Raw genomic sequence first — 20,352 nt, 5'->3', positions numbered from 1 at the left:
AGCGCCAAAAAAAACAAAATAACGACTTATTTAGTGATGGCCGATGAAGATTCGGAGCACAAATGAATCAGTGTATCGAATCATGATTCAGATCGCGTGTCAAACTGCCAACGGCTGAAATCACGTGACTTTGGCGCTCCGAACAGCACATTCAATACGCTGATTCATTATGCTCTGAATCTTCCTGAAGCAGTGTTTTGAAATCGGCCATCACTAAATAAGTTGTTATTTTGGGTTTTTTTGGCGCTCCAAAAATATTCTCAGCGCTTTATAATATTAATATTGAACCACTGTACTCACATGAACTGATTTAGATGTGTTTTTAGTACCTTTATGGATCTTAAGAGAGGAAATGTCATTGCTCCCTATGGAGGCCTCACGGAGCCATCAGATTTCAACTAAAATATCTTAATTTGTGTTCCGAAGATTAATGAAGGTCTTACGGGTGTGGAACGGCATGAGGGTGAGTAATAAATGACAGAATTTTCATTTTTGGGTGAACTAACCCTTTAAGGTGTTCTTGTTACAGTGCAATTATAAATTGAGTAATATTAATTAACTGCATGTACTTACTACAAGGTTAGGTTTAGGATTAAGTTTGGTTTAGGGTTAGATGCATGTAATTATGCATAATTTATTATAGTTGTTACTTATATAGTTCTTACTATAGTTATTTGGTAGTAACTACATGTAACATCGTAAAATACCGTAAAACACCGTAAAAATAAAGTGTTACCAAAGTTTCTTTAATGTACACTTTATTGTTTTTTTTTTTTTTTAAATAATATTTTGTCATGTTTTAAAAAAGTACAATTTTTGTGTTTAATAACTTACTACACTACCCAGACAAAAAAAAAAAAAAAAAGTATTTGGATTATACGCAAGAGTCTATGACTGGATCATTATTGTTGGCATTATTATGTTTCTAGCATGTTGTTTGTTTGGGAACAGTTCTTCTAACCCTAATTGATGTAGTGTGTAGATTTTCATTTCTTAAACAACCATGTAGGAAGACACATCATGGCCATATTCCAGGATGACAAAGCCATGATTCAAATTGTGAAAGAATGTTTGGGAATGAGCATGAAGAATCATTTTCACTCATGAATTGGCATCTCTGAGTCTAGACCTTAAATTCATTGAAAGTCTTTGGGATGTGCTGGAGGAGACTTTACAGAGTGCTCACCTCTTGCATTGTCAATACAAAATCTTGATAGAGATAAATGTTGTGATGTTATTTCAAAGTCCATATAACAAAGACTGCACTACTGATCCAAGGGTTAGTTCACCCAAAAATGAAAATTCTGTCATTAATTATTCACCCTCATGTTGTTCCAAACTTGTAAGATCTTCGTTCATCTTCGGAACACAAATTAAGATATTTTTGATGAAATCCGAGAGGTATATGACTCCTCCATAGACAGCAACATCATCACCACTTTCAATGCCCAGAAAGCTACTAGAGACATATTTAAAACAGTTCATGTGACTACAGTGGTTCAACCTTAATGTTATGAAGCAACGAGAATACGTTTTGTGTCTTAGTGTATTCTCATCATTTCATAAAATTAAGGTTTAACCACTGCAGTCACATCAACGGTTTTAACAATGTCTTTAGTACTTTCTGGATCTTGAAAGTGGTTAAATTGCTGTCTATGGACAAGTCATATCTCTTGGATTTAATCAAAAATATCTTAATTTGTGTTCTGAAGATGAACGAAGGTCCTACGGGTGTGGAACGACATGAGGGTGAGTGATTAATGGCAGAATTTCTGGGTGAACTACACAGTAAAATCCCCAGAGTTAAATCAACTCTGCTCAGAGTACATATAGTCCCTCTCTAAACAGTGTTAAAGTAACACTGAAGCAGAGCTAAAGTTAGTGAGATAATTAAGCAATTAATAAGGCTGTGACTGAAGTCAGTTACAGTTCTTGTGTTTCTCTTTTCTTCAGTGATTCTGCTTGTTAACAGCAGGTGTTCATCACTAATGCACAATCATCACTTAATTAATTGCTTAATTATCTCATTAACTTTAACTCTGCTTTAGTGTTACTTTAACACTATTTAGAGAGGGACCATATGTACTCTGAGCAGAGTTGATTTAACTGGAGATTTTGCTGTATAACCCTTTAAAGTATAAATGCTTTTCACCACATTCAGCAGCACACTTTAACCATGTTTCAAAGACAATAGAAGTAATTGTGAAATGGCTAATTGAAGCTAATTGAATTTATTATAAATTTAAACTAGGGGTGTTTGATTGGGGTTGGAGCTGAACTCTTCAGGAGCAAGGATGACTACCTCTGATTTACTATAATGAACTATAATACAATTTTCATTTAATTGCAATTACCATGCAATTAAATGTCTGAAAACATTACATTCAGTTGACACTCAAGCATATTCTTATAAAAGTATATTATTTCTATAATTAGTGCTCTTTTTTTTTTAAAGTAGGCTACATTGTACTTTTTTTCACAAGGGTGTACAGGTATAGAATATGTACATGTAGTTGAATCGACATATCACAATTAAGATTGTTCACAATAGCAGTATTCCACTGTTGGGACACCCATGAGGCAGTTTTAATTGTTCATGAGGTAGATAGCCTGAGGGGAAAAACTCATGGCTGGATGTTCTAGTGCTCTGTAGCAACTGTTCAAAGAGGCAGCAGCATGTGTGTGTGTGTGTGAAGTGATTTCTCCTGCCTGTTTCCTCAGTCTGGAGATGTACAGGTCTTGGAGGGTGGGCAGTGGAGCACCAATAATCTTCTCAGCAGTCCTGACAGTCCATTGCTCTTTCCTTCTGTCCGATTTGGTAGCTGAACCAAACCAGATAGTTAGAGAGGTACACAGAACAGAGCTCAAAGACAGCTGAGAACTGTAGCAGCAGCTCCTGGAGCAGGTTCAATCATAGACTGGCGTAGAAGAACACAAATAACCTAACATTTTCAGATATGCTTGCCAGTTTTGTGTGATTTATTAATCAGATGGTCAGGGCAGGGATGGTGGGCACTCCGTGGGAGGGCCGTCTGAGGCTGAAACTACTCTCAATAAGACCATTATTGCATTCGGCTTCTTTAAACAGTGCAGAGATCGTGATATTTAAGATCTCATTATGTAGAAGACAGCAGTAGAAGACATTTGATGCATATATCACACAATAAACAAGCTCAACAAAGACTATGAGGTAGTATGTGCACTGCATCAGGAAACTTATAGAAAGCTGCTTAAATCATTTTTACCTGCTGAAGTTATTGACATGGGTTTCAGCTAAACAGATGTGCGAGATGCATCTATTGCCCTTGAGATAAAACAGCAGTGCATGATGGGAAATCAGAATTATTCTCTGCCATTAACTTCTGGTTTGAATGCGGGCTCTTTTCATATTTTAACAATCAAAGAAGGGCACAGTTTTGTTTTGCTTTGCTTTGTCGCATATGATTATGCAGGTAATTTTCGGGAAAGATGATTTCATCCTTTGATGAACAACTCTGGTTGTTTGTCATTCAGTCCTCCACATTTTTCTGCTCGCTGACCCTCTGAAAACAAGTGGCGTAACTGTGAAAAGGCAGGGAAAATGGATGAGGTTGACATAGGATAGACATTTAAATGATTCCCTTAGTCGCCCACATTCAGGAGTCCTAATATTGCTGTTTGTTTACAGCAATACATGTTGTATATTATAATATAGTTTTTTTTTTTTTATGAATGATAAATCAGTGACACTTTACAAAAAGGTTCCATTTGTTAACATTAGTAACATGAACAATGAAAAATACTTATAAAGCATGGTAATATAGTTAAAGTTCTCATCCTGATGCTAGAATGATTGTTTTGTACACTGTAATGGATTATAAGTTAATAAACAGGTAAGATTTCCTCTAAAATCAATATTTCATATCCCCGTCATTATTTATTTGGTGAAAGGCTCTGTAATAAGTGATAGGCCTACAACTGTACATTATCCCTTAAAGTGATAAATCACGCAAAAATGAAAATTCACTCTCATGTCGTTCCAAACCTGTAAGACCTTCGTTCATCTTCAGAACACAAATTAAGATATTTTTGATGAAATCCGAGAGCTGTCTGACTCCTCCATAGATAGCAATTTAGGGTGTTTTAACACCTGAGCATTTGTTTTGGAACCTGGTGTGTTTTCTCTCTTGGTTCAGTTCACTTAGGCATATGTGAACATGGCAATCGTGTTTGGACCCGCACCAAAACAATCGCTCTGAGATCGCCTGAATGAGCTGCTCTCGGCCCGATTGCAAACAAACTCTGGGGCGGTTCGCTTGTGGTGTGAAAGCAAGATATTTTTACCTCAAAGATAAATGAAACCAAACAATATCATACTTCATAACATCTGAAATGTCTTTCATAGACAGCAATTTAATTATCACTTTCAATGCCCAGAAAGGTAGTAAAGACATTGTTAAAATAGTCCACGTGACTACAATGTTCAACCTTAATTTTATGAAGCGGCAAGAATACTGAGCCGGCGTTCTGACGTAGAACACGGAAGCTCTGCACTGTTTACTACATCAACAGCGTAGGAGAATGACAGTGAAGAGAAGAGATTGTTAAATAAAGTCGTTATTTTTGTTTTGTTTTTGCACAAAAGTATTCTCGTCGCTTCATAAAATTAAGGTTGAACCACTGTAGTCACATGGACTATTTTAACGATGTTTTTAGTACCTGTCTGGGCATTGACAGTGATAATTAAATTGCTGTCTATGGAGGAGTCAGAAAGCTCTCGGCTATTTCATCAAAAATATCTTAATTTGTGTTCTGAAGATGAATGAAGGTCTTACGGGTTTGGAACGACATGAGGGAGAGAAATTAATGACAGAATCTTCATTTTTGGGTGAACTAACCTTTAAAGGTGCTAAAGAGGATGTTTTGTTTTATACATTTTTGCAATATTACTTGAAACTGTCTTTACTAACTGATAAAAGACTATTTATTAGGTGCACTGAAGGAATAATATTAATATACATCATCTGTGCACAAGGTAGGGCCTTAAAAACATCAGTGATGATCGCGTAAACGATTGGCCCTCTGGCTTGTCAATCACTGCCATTACGTTCCTTGTGAGAGACGTGCGCGGATTGGCCCTCTGGCTTGTCAATCACTGCCATGACGATCCATGTGAGAGACGCGCGGCTGCGCGCTCCAGTAACTTTCCACACTCCACAGTCGCCACATGCAATTTTGTCAGGAGACAGGAGTAACAACTGCAGATTATGAGTTACCTGCAGTGAGTCTGACATAATGAATCCACTAAGTGTGTGTGCGGCTTTAAGTCGCGCACACACGTAACGATTGTAAGGCCGATTATGAATGTAAATTGATACTTATGACTGATCACGCTCAAAGGCGTCCAGTCAGAGCCAGTTGCTTTCAGTCTGCGATTACAGTCGGTGTTCAAATTCCATGTGAAAGTATATAAATCTGCTTCAGGAGCAGGAAACAAATCGCTGTATGTTGAGCACAGTCAGAATGTTTTAGCTAGTCGTTAAATGTGTGCCCGGCTTAATAACACAGCGAATGCCGGTGGTAAACACTCTCGTGCACGAGTTTTGGGAGGCGTTCCCTCTAAATGAGCTGTGAAGGAGGGGGGTTGTTCTTACCCATGCGCTCATTTCAAAAACTCAGTCAACAAAAAGAACCTCTTTAGCACCTTTAAATGTCCATCTTAGCTGCTTGCTAGGAGCTGTTTTTCTTCATGGAAACGTAAAGGTGCCATAGAACGCTTTTTCACAAGATTTAATATATTTAATATAAATCTAAGGTGTTCCCTGAATGTGTCTGTGAAGTTTCAGCTTAAAATACACCATAGATTTTTTTTTTTTTTTTTTTCAGTTTTTTAACTGCCTATTTTGGGGCATAATTATAAATGTGTCGATTCAGCACCCATCCCCTTTAAATGCTCGCGCTCCCCATCCCCAGGCTCGCAATTCTATAATACATTGCATAAACAAAGTTCACACAGTTAATATAACCCTCAAAATGGATCTTTACAAAGTGTTCGTCATGCAGCATATCAGATCATGTGAGTATGGTATTTATTTGGATGTTTACATTTGATTCTGAATGAGTTTGATGGTGCTCCGTGGCTAAAGCTAACATTACACACTATTGGAGAGATTTATAAAGAATGAAGTTGTGTTTATGAATTATACAGACTGCAAGTGTTTAAAAAATGAAAATAACAACGGCTCTCTTGTCTCCGTGAATACAGTAAGAAACCACATTTAACAGTACATTAGCAACATGCTAACGAAACATTTAGAAAGACAATTCACAAATATCACTAAAAATATCATGATATCATGGATCATGTCAGTTATTATTGCTCCATCTGCCATTTTTTGCTATTGTCCTTGCTTGCTTACCCGCATAAAGTCTGTTGACTCTGCTGTGCTGCTCCAGATGTTAATAATGGCTTGTGTAATGCCTTGAACATGGCCTGGCATATGCAAAAGTTGGGGGCGTACATATTAATGATCCCGACAGTTGCGTCACAGTCAGTGTTATGTTGAGATTCGCCTGTTCTTCAGAGGTCTTTTTCACAAATCAAATTTACATAAGGAGGAGGAAACAATGGTGTTTGAGACTCACTGTATGTCATTTCCACGTACAGAACTCTAATTATTTAACTATGCTGAGGTAAATTAAATTTTCAATTCTAGGGTACCTTTAAGCTAATCAAATATTTAAACTCAAATCAGTATTTGTGTTCAGACTATGTGGTAAGTAGCTTTGTAACAAGCAGGATAATGTACACTCTATTGGGGTTTAATTTGCAATAACAACTGGCTGGATGTAGATTATACCTTACTTAATAATTACTGTAAAAAATGTAATGCTCATTGTTACTTAATATTAGTTAAAGGATTAGTTCACTTCAGAATTAAAATTTACTCACCCCCATGTCATCCAAGATGTTTATGTCTTTCTTTCTTCAGTCAAAAAGAAATTAAGGATTTTGAGGAAAACATTCCACAATATTTCTCCATATAGTGGACTTCAATGAGGTACAACGGTTGAAGGGTCAAAGTACCTATCCAGTGTTTACAAAGCAAGCGTGCAAAGACTAAGTCAAACGGTCTTTACAAAAAAAGGTAAAACAGCAATGTCGGAAGATTTTGAAGAAGGAGGAGAAAATGAGATGGAGTTTTTTCACCCTACCACAGGGCTTCGACCTACGTCACGCGTGACCTTTCCAACATGATTACGTAATGTGTGGCGCATCACAGAGTGCAAGATGAGCATTTGTGGTTAAAAAGTATATACATTTTTATTTTTTATTTTTAGAAAATGGCCGATCGTTTCGACCCTTATTCCTCGGCTAGGATCATGTAGATCCGTTTGAAGCTGCACTGAAACTGCAATTTGGACCTTCAACCCGTCGAACCCCAGTGAAGTCCACTATATGGAGAAAAATCCTGAAATGTTTTCCTCAAAAACCTTAATTTCATTTCGACTGAAGAAAGAAAGACAAACATCTTGGATGGCAATGTAAATTATCAGGAAATTTTAATTCTGAAGTGAACTAATCCTTTAATGGATGAACTAACAACATTAACTAACGTGACATTATCGTTAAGTGTTACGGACAGGTCTATATGTTCTGTAAATGATCTGTGTGCAGGGGTGCCGCGGCTGGTGTTCGGGAGCCGGTGGGACTGTCTGACCGCAGGAGATTCATGCTCCAGTGACGAGGCATGCAGCCCGCGCTTGAGAACGCTGCGGCAGTGCATCGCAGGCGGCGGAAGTGTGAAGCTGGGTCCGGGTGCGCGCAACCACTGTGAGAACGCGGTGACGGCCCTGCTGTCCAGCCCCCTGCACCGATGCCAGTGCAAACGGGGTATGAAGAGAGAGAAGAACTGTCTTAGTATCTACTGGAGCCTCAAGCAGTCCGTACTGCACGGTGAGCGAATTCATATTCATAATTTGTCTTTGTCACGTACAAAGCACCCGCTCACACAATGATGCAATTACAAGTTCTAATGCCCACACACCCACGCGGTCCCCGGAAACCACTTCAGCGGATGCTAATTAGATGCTGCGTTTTAATATGCTAACCAGTTTAGCATTATAGAAGCATTACTTCAAACTGAACTTTTACCTGTGACACTCTCATTTATTCACCGACACAAAATACTCTGTTACCATAGCCACGAAAACCCTGTTTGTGTGTGCGTTTACAGGGCTGAGCTTGGTGGAGAATTACCCCTATGAGCCTGTTGAGCGGGGCTTTGATTATGTTCGCCTGGCCTCCATCGCTGCAGGTCAGTGATTTGCACAGACACACTATGCCGATTATGTACTATGATGTTGGAACTGATATTTGGAACTGATCACGATGTGTTTTGTCACTTCTATGCCAAGCATTAGCAGTGAAGAGTTATTAATAGGGCAGAGCTTAATAGCTTACAACAGCAAAACATGAGCACTTTGTTTAATGTACTTGGATATAACATAACATAACTGGAGTTCATCTGCACTGTTGATGATAAACTGCGTTCTCTACGAAATGAGACGTGCATTAGGGACCTGTCAACAAGAGCAGAACAAACATTTCATTGCGGGCCGTAGTTTCTCAGATCGGACCTAACAAAGACGGTCGGATGATTTATTTCTGAATTTGGTTTTGTAATCAAGGCTTTTTGCTCTTCGTTTTCTTATCTCTCTCTCCCATCTCATTATGTTCCCTCAAAATAGCAGCATACCAAGTTTAGAAACTTATTTTTGGAGGAGCCACATGACTAAAACTGTCAGTTTGTCAGCCTCAGTTTATGGGGTGCTTCAGGCATGAGCTGAATTTTATGGACCCCGAGGGCAGCACATAATGATCCATTTACTCATCATCTCTCTAGTGCTCGCACACACTCATAGACACACTTGAGTCCAAGCAGACGCACATAAAATAACATTTAAACTCTTGGGGATAGGACAGAGAACGATTTCTTCAAAGTAATGGAAGTAATGTCGGTCATTCATGCATGACTTTTAATGATGGCTGCTCTCAACTCTCAAACACAGAGAGCGTTTAACAAGCTGGCTTGAGACAACAAAGATCAAACAGAAATGTGGAAATTAGAAACAGGAGGGTAGAGAGAGAGAGAGAGAGAGAGAGAGAGAGAGAGAGAGAGGGGAGAGATAGACACAGAAATAATAATAAAAAAAAGACAAAGAAACTGTTAAAAATGGGAGAAATTAATGAAATATATTCTCAACATTATAATGACCTTGTAACAGGCTGTTCTGCCAGTAAAACAGTCTCAAATTAAAAAGCCCACTTATCCAAACAGGTGCTTTTGTTAATTTCTCTTTCTCTCTGCATATTTGACTTTGTCTTTATTATTTCTATTACATATTATCCCACTCATGTGGCATGAGGTTTTCAGTGTATTTTAATGAATATATTGTATTAGCCTTGAAAGGTACATTTTTCATTGTAGATATATATTAGTGAGTGTAAGTGTATGTGTGAAGTATAAGGCCTCTAATAACAGTTTGATTGGTCCCAACAAACTCTGATGTACTTACATCTCAAATCTGTGTATACAGCAATGTAATGAGTACCGGAATATTGGCTCAGTATTGATCACAAGCTCGCAAAATCCTTTAATGATGGATGAGAAATCTTGCCAAAACAGATTGAGCAGAATCTCTTGAATATGAAAGAAAAAAGAAAGAAAGAAATGAAGGAAGGACGGAAGGAAGGAAAAATGCAAGCGAAAGAAAGAAAGAAAGAAAGAAAGAAAGAAAGAAAGAAAGAAAGAAAGAAAGAAAGAAAGAAAGAAAGAAAGAAAGAAAGAAAGAAAGAAAGAAAGAAAGAAAGAAAGAAAGAAAATGAAACGAAACAAAACAAAAGGAATGAAGCAAAGGATTAAAGGAAGTAAGGAAGCAACGAAAGAATCAATGGAAGGAAGGGAAATAAAGGAAGGAAAGAAGCAATCAAAGCAAGGAATAAAGGAAGACAGGAAGCGAAGGAAGGAAGGAAGGAAGGAAGGAAGGAAGGAAGGAAGGAAGGAAGGAAGGAAGGAAGGAAGGAAGGAAAATGCAAGCAATGGAAGGAAGATTGCAAGAAAAGAAAGACAGGAAGCAAATGAAAGAAAGAAAGAAAGAAAGAAAGAAAGAAAGAAAGAAAGAAAGAAAGAAAGAAAGAAAGAAAGAAAGAAAGAAAAAGAAAGAAAGAAAATGAAACGAAACAAAACAAAAGGAATGAAGCAAAGGATTAAAGGAAGTAAGGAAGCAACGAAAGAATCAATGGAAGGAAGGGAAATAAAGGAAGGAAAGAAGCAATCAAAGCAAGGAATAAAGGAAGACAGGAAGCGAAGGAAGGAAGGAAGGAAGGAAGGAAGGAAGGAAAGAAAATGCAAGCAATGGAAGGAAGATTGCAAGAAAAGAAAGACAGGAAGCAAATGAAAGAAAGAAAGAAAGAAAGAAAGAAAGAAAGAAAGAAAGAAAGAAAGAAAGAAAGAAAGAAAGAAAGAAAGAAAGAAAGAAAGAAAGAAAGAAAGAAAGAAAAAGGAAACAAAATAAAAGGAATGAAGCAAAGGATTAAATGAAGTAAGGAAGCAACGAAAGAAGCAATGGAAGGAAGGGAAATGAAGGAAGGAAAGAAGCAATCAAAGCAAGGAATAAAGGAAGACAGGAAGCAAAGGAGGGAAATAAAGGAAGGAAGGAAGGAAGGAAGGAAGGAAGGAAGGAAGGAAGGAAGGAAGGAAAATGCAAGCAAAGGAAGGAAGATTGCAAGAAAAGAAAGACAGGAAGCAAATGAAAGAAAGAAAGAAAGAAAGAAAGAAAGAAAGAAAGAAAGAAAGAAAGAAAGAAAGAAAGAAAGAAAGAAAGAAAGAAAAAGGAAACAAAATAAAAGGAATGAAGCAAAGGATTAAATGAAGTAAGGAAGCAACGAAAGAAGCAATGGAAGGAAGGGAAATGAAGGAAGGAAAGAAGCAATCAAAGCAAGGAATAAAGGAAGACAGGAAGCAAAGGAGGGAAATAAAGAAAGGAAGGAAGGAAGCAAGGAAACAAAGAAAGGAATGAAGCAAATGAGTAAATGAAGGAAGGAAGCAATGAAAGAAGCAATGGACAGAAGGAATGGAAGGAAGAAAGCAATGGACAGAAGGAAGGAAGGAAGGAAGGAAAATAAAGGAAGGAAAGAAGCAAGCAAAGCAAGGAATAAAGGAAGGAAAGAAGGAAGCAAAGAAAGCATGCTAAGAAGAAATGAAAGTAGGAAGAAAGAAAACAAAATGATGGAATTAAAGAAGAGGAAAAGTAGAAAGAAGAAATATGGGAAGAAAAATAAAAGGAAAAAGCAAAGGAATGAAGAAAAAGGGGGATGAAGCAAAGGAATGAAGCAAAGAAAGGATGAAAGCAAAGGAAGAAAACAAAGAAATTAAGAAAAAAAGAGCAAAGAAGGAAAGGAAAGATAGGATGGAAGGAAACAAAAACTGAAGGAAGGAAGCAAAGAAAAACCATGGGATGGTTGGATGGATGGCTAATAAATAGAGCATGCGTGCTTAAAGATATAGAGGAGGTGAAGATGAAGAAAAGACGACAATGAAGAGGGCAGTGGCTAAAAAAGTTCATGGCTCATGGGGGAGAGAGAGAGAGAGAGAGAGAGAGAGAGAGATAAAGCGAGCTCTATGGCAGTGTAATGCTGGCAGGCTCTCTGCGGCCCACATTAGTCTGATATGAAAAATGAAGCAGCAGGAGCAGCCAGTCTCAGCTGGGACCTGCTCTGTGATAGAGACCAGACTCATTCAACTTTCATTCTCACTCATGCTCTATTCATTAGCAGCACACACAGGCCACCCAGACTCACATCCACTTTGAGCAGACCAACTCAAACCTTCATTAGTACATGAGAGAAAGAGACGTTCCGCGTGAACCTCAACCCTCATTAGAACAATGAGCAAGAGCGTACCTCCAGAACTCAGCCCGCTCTGACAGCTGGACAAGGCCGTCACGAAAACTCACAGCGTCTGGAACAATATGCATATCCCTGGCCCTCTGAGTAGTGGATACAATAGATGACATTAGTTATTGAACTAGAAGGCTTTTGGAAGTGCATTGAACACACTGTCAGGCCGATTCAGAACTGTTTTACGTTTTGACAACATTTGTGCCTACTGCATGCTACAATCTCATTTGTATGTTTTCAACAGATTTTGAGCACAATCTCTTGAATATGAAAGAAAAAAATTAAAGAACGAACATAAGAAGTGAGCAAAGTTATTAAATTGGAGGGCTTTTGTAAGTGCATTCAACACTCTCATGCCGATTCATAACAAGTTTTTTGTTTTGACAAATTCATATGAATTCATACAATCTCACTTTTACATTTTAATTTGATATGATTTGCTTATGCCCCACTGACGGTTAGGTTTGAGGGTGGACCTTCACGTACCATGTCCTAACAGGATATGATGCGAAAAGATTCCAGTGACAAAACAAAATGTCTGTCCACACCAGATCTGACGCGATTGAGACGTTATAATGTCAATCAAAAATCACAACCAATCAGAAGAGCGCATGGGCGGGCTCTCTCGGCAAGCTCCAGGTGTTGTGCCAAATCCCTACTCCCGCCATATTATTACCCCCCCTAGTAATGGTAGGTTTAGGAAATCGGTGTGGGGGAGGGGTTAGGATTAGGGGTGGGGTTAGGATTAGGCAGATAGCGACTTCAACGAGGGGGGTAATAATTTGGCAGGGAGTCGAAATTCGGCACAACACCGGCACTCGCAAAGAAATAGACATCATATTCATGAATAATACACCATTTTTACATTATTAAAAATACACTGCAAAAAATGCTTTTCTTACTTAGAGTTTTTGTCTTGTTTCTAGTCAAAATATCTTAAAGTTCTTGAATCAAGAAGCATTTTCTTGACAAGTAAAAAATATTTTCTTGTTTTCAGGAAAAATAAGTCAAAATTGAGTGAGTTTTTCCTTAAAACAAGCAAAATAATCTGCCAATGGGGTAAGCAAAATAATCTTATTTCAAACCAAAAATAAGCAATATAATCTTGTTTTCAGTTTGGATTAAGATTATTTTGCTTATTTTAAGGAAAAACTCACTTAATTTTGACTTATTTTTCCTAAAAACAAGAAAATAATTTTTTGATCTATAAATTTTTAGATATTTGGACTAGAAACAAGACAAAAATTCTAAGTAAGAACAGAATTTTTTGCAGTGTACATACTGAGTTACCGAAACAATCTTTGTCATAGAATACACTTGTCTTTTCACAATGAGTTGACAGTTTGAACGTTCTTGTTTCTTTTCATTTATTTTGAAGATCTGAGGGGAATTGTCCATTGTTGCTTTCAGTATGGCTATAAAAGACACACAAAATGATATTCAAACTCACGTTAGATGCTTTTAACATTAAAGGTGCCCTAGAATCAAAAATTAAATTTACCTTGGCATAGTTGAATAACAAGAGTTCAGTACATGGAAAAGACATACATTGAGTTTCAAACTCCATTGCTTCCTCCTTCTTGTGTAAATCTAATTTGTATAAAAGACCTCCAAAGAACAGGCGAATCTCAACATAACACCGACTGTTATGTAACAGTCAGGATCATTAATATGTACGCCCCCAATATTTGCATATGCCAGCCCATGTTCAGGGAGCGCACGATTTAAAGGGGCCGCACGCTGAATCGGTGCATAGTTAATGATGCCCCAAAATAGGCAGTTAAAAAAAATTATTTAAAAAAATCTATGGGGTATTTTGAGCTGAAACTTCACAGACACATTCAGGGGACACCTTAGACTTATATTACATCTTGTAAAAACTGGTTCTAGGGCACCTTTAAATAAAGCGCATAAACAGTACCTGAGATTATCATTATCATACTTTGCGTTGTTGTTCCAGCTGCGATGTCGCCATAAAAATAGAAACCGTTTCTAAAATTGTATCATCGCGTGTCGCCTTCGCAGCTAGTTAGGACAAAAACTTTGCACTCATTCAACAAACAATACTCACTTGCACACATATTCGGCCTCACAAACCCAAAGCTGGACCAGGCAATTGGGTTTTTTCCCTTTCTTTCTTCAGTACACACTTTTCACTCTGCACTCTGTTCCATTGACTTCCATTCAAACACATGCAAATGTATCAGACTGGAAACACAAGCTTGTGCGAAAAGTTTCGCATTTCTCTGCATTCCAAAGTTCAAGTTTGGTGAACTCTGACCTGCGAATTTGCATCATGTGAAGACGTGCAGACAGTAGAAGATCGATTCGTCACGGCATGAACTCTTGGCTGAATTAAAAGAATGATATTTTTGCAGTAAAGTTGAGTAGGTTGTATATTTTTACATTTTGAATGTATTACTATATGTGATCTGTTGAATTCATGTTTATATAAAAAAGACGCTGTAGACTGTGACATCATATCACGACCATTGCAGCATCGGATTTAGCACGTATAAAAAAATTAAAAATTAAAAATAAAAAAAAATGAAATTTCGCACGTTCAAAGTCTAGTGTGACAGCGGCTTAACATTTAAAAGATACCTTTTATCGTGTGTCACAGCGTCACGTCTGGTTAGGACACAGTGTTAAATTTTTTCTAAAAAAAACAAACAAAAAAACAACGTACTTTTCCTTAAAAATCACATCATATGAATTCATATGAAATCGCCACCTTGCAAAATAGTTTTCTAAGTTGGTGTACAAATTATGTCATGTGAACTGGTAGGTAATGCCACATTTTGCAGCTGTGGTTGGGTATTCTGTGATTCTGTTTCAGCACTGGACAGCGACTGAACGGCTGCAGCCACTGCAAGTACCTTTTTGTTTGTACTCCAGTGGAGGCAAGTGTAACTAACACGTTAATCTCTTTATTCTCTCCCTTTCCTTTTAGAGTCTGAGGTGGGCATGACAACTGTGAACCGTTGTTTGGATGCCGCCAAGGCCTGTAATGTTGATGAGACATGTCAGAAGCTACGAACGGAGTATGTGTCGGCATGCATCGCCCCATCAGCCCTAGCCGGGCCCTGTAACCGTGCCCGCTGCAGCAAAGCACTGAGAAAGTTCTTCGACCGTGTGCCGCCCGACTACACGCATGAGCTACTCTTCTGTCCGTGCTCCGACACTGCATGCGCAGAGCGTCGGCGCCAGACCATTGTGCCTGCGTGCTCGTATGAAGAAAGGGAAAAACCCAATTGCCTGGTCCAGCTTCGGGTTTGTGAGGCCGACTATGTGTGCAAGTGAGTATTGTGTGTGGAAACAACCACTATAAATACAATCAAGCTCTTTTGTGGAGCCTGAAGATTGCAGCACGGTGCTAGGGCGCAATATATAAAGGTGCACAAGGTCATGGTCTGAAAAAATTAATGTATGTTAGATGTTTTTAAAATTATATATTATCAAAATTGAAAACAGTTGTGCTGCTTAACATTTTAACCAAATTGTGATACATTTTTTTCAGGATTCTTCTTTGATTAATAGAACAGCATTTATTTTAAATATTTAAGGTATCCTTGCAGAATAAAAATAATTTCTTTGAAAAAATCTTACTGACTCTAAACTTTTGATAATAATGTGTATGAGAAAATAGGCCTTAGAAGAAATGTATGTTATAGCACCCCTTGTGGCAGTGCTGATTTTAAAATCAAGCTTATATAGCTAGAAGACTGGGGCCTGGTTTCACAGAATGGGTTTAGATTAAGCCAGGATTAGGCCTTAGTTCAATCAGGACATTTAAAAGTATAGTTCACCCAAAAATGAAAATTATCCCATGATTTACTCACCCTCAAGCCAGATGTATATGACCATCTTCTTTCAGATGAACACAATCAGAGTTATATTAAAATATATCCTGGCTCTTCTAAGCTTTATAATGGCAGTGAAGGGGGTGAGAGATTCATAAGTAGCTTTTATAAACGTGCCTTAGAAAATAAAAAAAAAAAAACATTACTGGTGTGCATCTTGAGACAAAACAATGGTTCTGACATATTTTAAGATACGTCAGTGCAAGTTGCTTTCAGTTAAAACAGATCAAACATACATTTTAGTCTGGGTCTCGGCTTAAGCCCTGTCTGAAACCGGGGGAGTACATCATAAACACTGCAATAAAAGTATAGGAAGATTTTATTCTCCTTTACCCATTGAGTCACTATAAGTCTGACAGCTGCAGTCACCCTACAAGGCTCTCAACAGAGCTGAGTTTGGTCATATGTTCCCCTCACAAACACAAAGGCCTTCATCGGTCTCTGCATCGATCAAACATCGTGCTTACATATGCCAAGCAAGCACTCTGCTGACACAACACATTACACAAGAGGAGATCACTTATGGCCACAACAGCCAGTTAGCATAAGAATTCAGCAGGGAATGTGGGTAATTCCTCTGAGACTGACCTGGTTAAATGATTGATTGGTGACCAGAGGACTGGCAGAATGTGACCTGCATGTTAATGGTCCCGGCCGATCGCTGCCACTCTTTCCGTCGGCAGAATATCTGGCAGTTCTCCAGAACTCTGAATTGCAGTCATGTCTCTGATTAAAATGAGAGCAAAACAAATGGATCAGGACTGTGTATATGTAGGGGGGAATTGAAAAAAAATAAGAGAAAAAGACTGAAGATGGAACAGAGGGTGTTGGTGGAAAGCATTCTAAACAGAACAGAAGAGGACAAAACAAAACCGAGTATGTAGCCCCACCTACACATAGCGTAATGTAGCTTTGAGGAAAGAGTTTGTGGGAATGTCTGTTTGTGAGGATTTGCTGACTGGCTGGATGATGGATATGCTGTTGTGGTTCCCACAGGTCTCGCTGGGCTCAGTTCCAGCACGACTGCCAACCCTCCAAGCTTACTGCCAGCGGCTGCCAGCAAGAAAATTACGGAGCCTGCCTTATTGCATACACCGGCCTGATAGGTGAGGAATCTGGGCAACAGAGTCCAACCTGGCTTATCACATACACCAGTCAGATAGATTAGAATTATGGGCATTACAATCTTATCAAGCTTTGCTTCTGCACCGACAGGTGGAATTATGGGAAGGGAAGAGCGCTGTGATACACACATGCTCATGTGGGTTTACTAAACCTTATCAACAATGCATGTGATGCAAACATTCAAAGATTAATCTTAAAGTGTCATTCAAAATGTGGCCATCATTTACTCACTCATTACAAACCTGTGACGTTGTTTCTTTTGTGGAATACAAAGAAGATATTTTGAAGAATTTTTCACGTTTTTTATTCATAACTTTGGGGTGAACTAAGCTTTTAAGCCTTCAGAGAGCAGCCCACATCATTTTTCTTGCATCTCTTGCAATAAATCCACAGAAAATTGCTGTGAAATGTACTGTTCTAAACTTTTAGTTGAAGCTGGCACCTTCTCACTCTAAATCGTTACTTAATAGTGGTAATCAACTGCTGCTAGTAGTCATGGTGGAAGGCTACTCACGTTGATGTCGGGGCTTGACATCAACACCCGCCAAATGCAGGAGGATTTCAGAAGTGGTGTGTAATGCAGTCAATACTAGCCACTTTGGCGGGTTGAAATTTATATATATACACACACACACACACACACCGACCAGGCATGGACTCCACTAGACCCCTGAAGGTGTGCTGTGGTATCTGCACCAAGATGTTAGCAGCAGATCCTTTAAGTCCTGTAAGTTGTGAGGTGGGGCCTCCATGGATCGGACTTGTTTGTTCAGCACATCCCACAGATGTTCGATTGGATTGAGATCTGGGGAATTTGGAGGCCAAGTCAACACCTCAAACTGATGTGCTCCTCAACCCATTCCTGAACCATATTTGCTTTGTGGCAGGATGGATTATCCTGCTGAAAGAGGTCACAGCCATCAGGGAATACCGTTTCCATGAAAGGGTGTTCATGGTCTGCAACAATGCTTAGGTAGGCGGTACGTGTCAAAGTAACATCCACATGGATGGCAGGACCCAAGGTTTCCCAGCAGAACATTGACCAAAGCATCACACTGCCTCCGCCGGCTTGCCTTCTTCCCATAGTGCATCCTGGTGCCATGTGTTCCCCAGGTAAGCGACGCACACGCACCCGGCCATCTACGTGATGTAAAAGAAAACGTGATTCATCAGACCAGGCCACCTTCTTCCATTGCTCCGTGGTCCAGTTCTGATGCTCACGTGTCCACTGTTGGTGCTTTCAGCAGTGGACAGGGGTCAGCATGGGGACCCTGACTGGTCTGCAGCTATGCAGCTCCATACGCAACAAACTGAGATGCACTGTGTATTCTGACACCTTTCTATCAGAACCAGCATTAACTTCTTGAGCAATTTGAGCTACAGTAGCTCGTCTGTTGGATCGGACCACACGGGTCAGCCTTCGCACCTCACGTGCATCAATGAGCCTTGACCCTGTCGCCGGTTCACCACTGTTCCTTCCTTGAACCACTTTTGATAGATACTGACCATTGCAGACCAGGAACACCCCACAGGAGTTGCATTTTTGTGATTTTGTCGAGAGCTGCAAATTGTGATCGACTCCGAGCACTAATAAGGCAAGAATGGGTCGTCAACAGTCAGGATTTGGCCCAGAAGCTGATATCCAGCATGCCAGAGCGAACTGCAGATATTATGAAGAAGAAAGCTCAACACTGAAAATACTGACTCTTTACATATATTGAATGATTTTGCCAATAAAAGCCTTTAAAACTTTTGAAATGCCTATCATTGTTTTCCAGTATAGCATAGAAACATGTAAAAAAAAATTAATCTACAAATACTGAAGCAGCAAGCTTTGCGAAACACAAAATTTATGTCACTGCCAATACTTTTGGCCACAGCTTTATGGTATTGAAGTGTCCATTGTAGCGCATGGTATCGCAATGCCCCATTTGCTTTGAAGTGTTCGTGACCAGTTTAATTTTTATTAATTTTTACTAAATGCAGTGTATTTTGGCTTGCACTTCTGTAACCAAAACTGAATGTCTATTCCCATGTAACGCTTTAGCCATGGTTACACACTAACTAAACACCCTCTGGCTCAGCCTACTACAGTAGCCATGCCCCAAACTCTTGCTGCTGGTTGAGCTAGAAAGAGATTGACAGATGTGAGCGGACTGCTCTCAGTGTTCATATGGTGCCTGGGAGGCTCAATGTTTACACTTTTGGGGGAGATAAACCCATAAATGGCATATGGTAGTCATTGAAGCATAAACTGGAAAAGTATTTTAACACAAACAAAATCTTACATACTTTATCAGGGGTGTCCAAACCTGCTCCTGGAAGGCCAACGTCCTGCAGAGTTTAGCTCCAACCAGCTCCAAACACACCTGTCTGTAAGTTTGGTTCTGTAGGTTTGTATAAACCTGAGCAATTTTGGGTGTGATCTGCAGTACATTTGTGCCATTGACGCAAGTAGTACCACTATGACTACTAGCAGCAGCCGATTACTACTATAATGATTCATGATGAGAAGATTGCAGCTTTTACTAAAAATTTAGAACAGCACTTTTCACAGCATTTGTCTGTGGATGTATGGTAAGAGATGCAAGAAAAACAATGTGGGCTGCTCTAAGAAGGTAATTTTTTGGAGAAAAACAGCTGAGACACATTTCACTGAAATAAATGTGACCAGGAGCATGCAATGATGCAAATTGTGTCATTAATAGACGCTCACTTTTGCAATTTAGTGCCTAGGGTTTATTAACTGACACTAAAGCCATAAAAAAAACTTTTGTTACTTGAAATAAAGCACTATATATTATGGAAGCTTTGTTCCGCCACTGAATTTAAAAAAAAAGGGGTAATTGCGACTTTTTTTTCTCAGAATTGTGTGATATAAAGTCACAATTGCATGTCATAAAGTCAAAATTGCAAGATATAAACTCACAATTGCAAGTTTAAAAGCCTTGTTTTTCTCAGAATTGGACTTTATAACTCAGAATTGTGAGTTCATATCTCCCAATTGCTACAAAAAAAAAAAAAATCACTCATGCGAGAAAAAAAGTCAGAATTGCAAGTTTATATCTTGTAATTGTGTTTATAACTTGCAATTCTGACTTTATTTCTTGCAATTGTGAGTTATAAAGTCCGAATTGTGAGAGATAAACTCACAAATCTGAGAAAAAAGTCTTTTTTTCCTCAGAATTGGACTTTATATCTTAGAATTGTGAGTTTCTATCTTGCAATTGCTTGAAAAAAAATTCATAATTGCGTTAATAACATGCAATTGTGAGTTTATAACTCACAAACCTGACTTTATTTCTCACAATTGCAAGTTTATATCTCACATTTGTGTGAAAAAAGTCAAAATTGTGAGATAAAAAGTCGCAATTACTTTTTCAGTGACGGAAACAAGCTTTCATTGTATATAAGATTAACTTG

At 38.7% G+C, this 20,352-nt stretch overlaps 1 protein-coding gene across 1 annotated transcript in view; it reads left to right on the top strand.

Annotated features, from left to right (window-relative positions):
* gfra4a (GDNF family receptor alpha 4a) overlaps nucleotides 1-20,352 on the top strand; it is a 147,658-nt gene that overhangs the window by 111,268 nt on the left and 16,038 nt on the right. The window contains exons 2-5 of the mRNA XM_048204181.1: nucleotides 7,658-7,936; nucleotides 8,217-8,297; nucleotides 14,895-15,240; nucleotides 16,801-16,910. Of these exons, the coding sequence (XP_048060138.1) occupies nucleotides 7,658-7,936; nucleotides 8,217-8,297; nucleotides 14,895-15,240; nucleotides 16,801-16,910 (816 nt within the window). The remainder of the gene's footprint in view (nucleotides 1-7,657; nucleotides 7,937-8,216; nucleotides 8,298-14,894; nucleotides 15,241-16,800; nucleotides 16,911-20,352) is intronic.

The sequence above is a fragment of the Megalobrama amblycephala genome, linkage group LG10 (assembly GCF_018812025.1).
Source record: "Megalobrama amblycephala isolate DHTTF-2021 linkage group LG10, ASM1881202v1, whole genome shotgun sequence".
NCBI classification, from domain to species: Eukaryota; Metazoa; Chordata; class Actinopteri; order Cypriniformes; family Xenocyprididae; genus Megalobrama; species Megalobrama amblycephala.
Note: the sequence above shows the minus strand (reverse complement) of the source record. Positions and strands in the feature narration are given on the sequence as shown.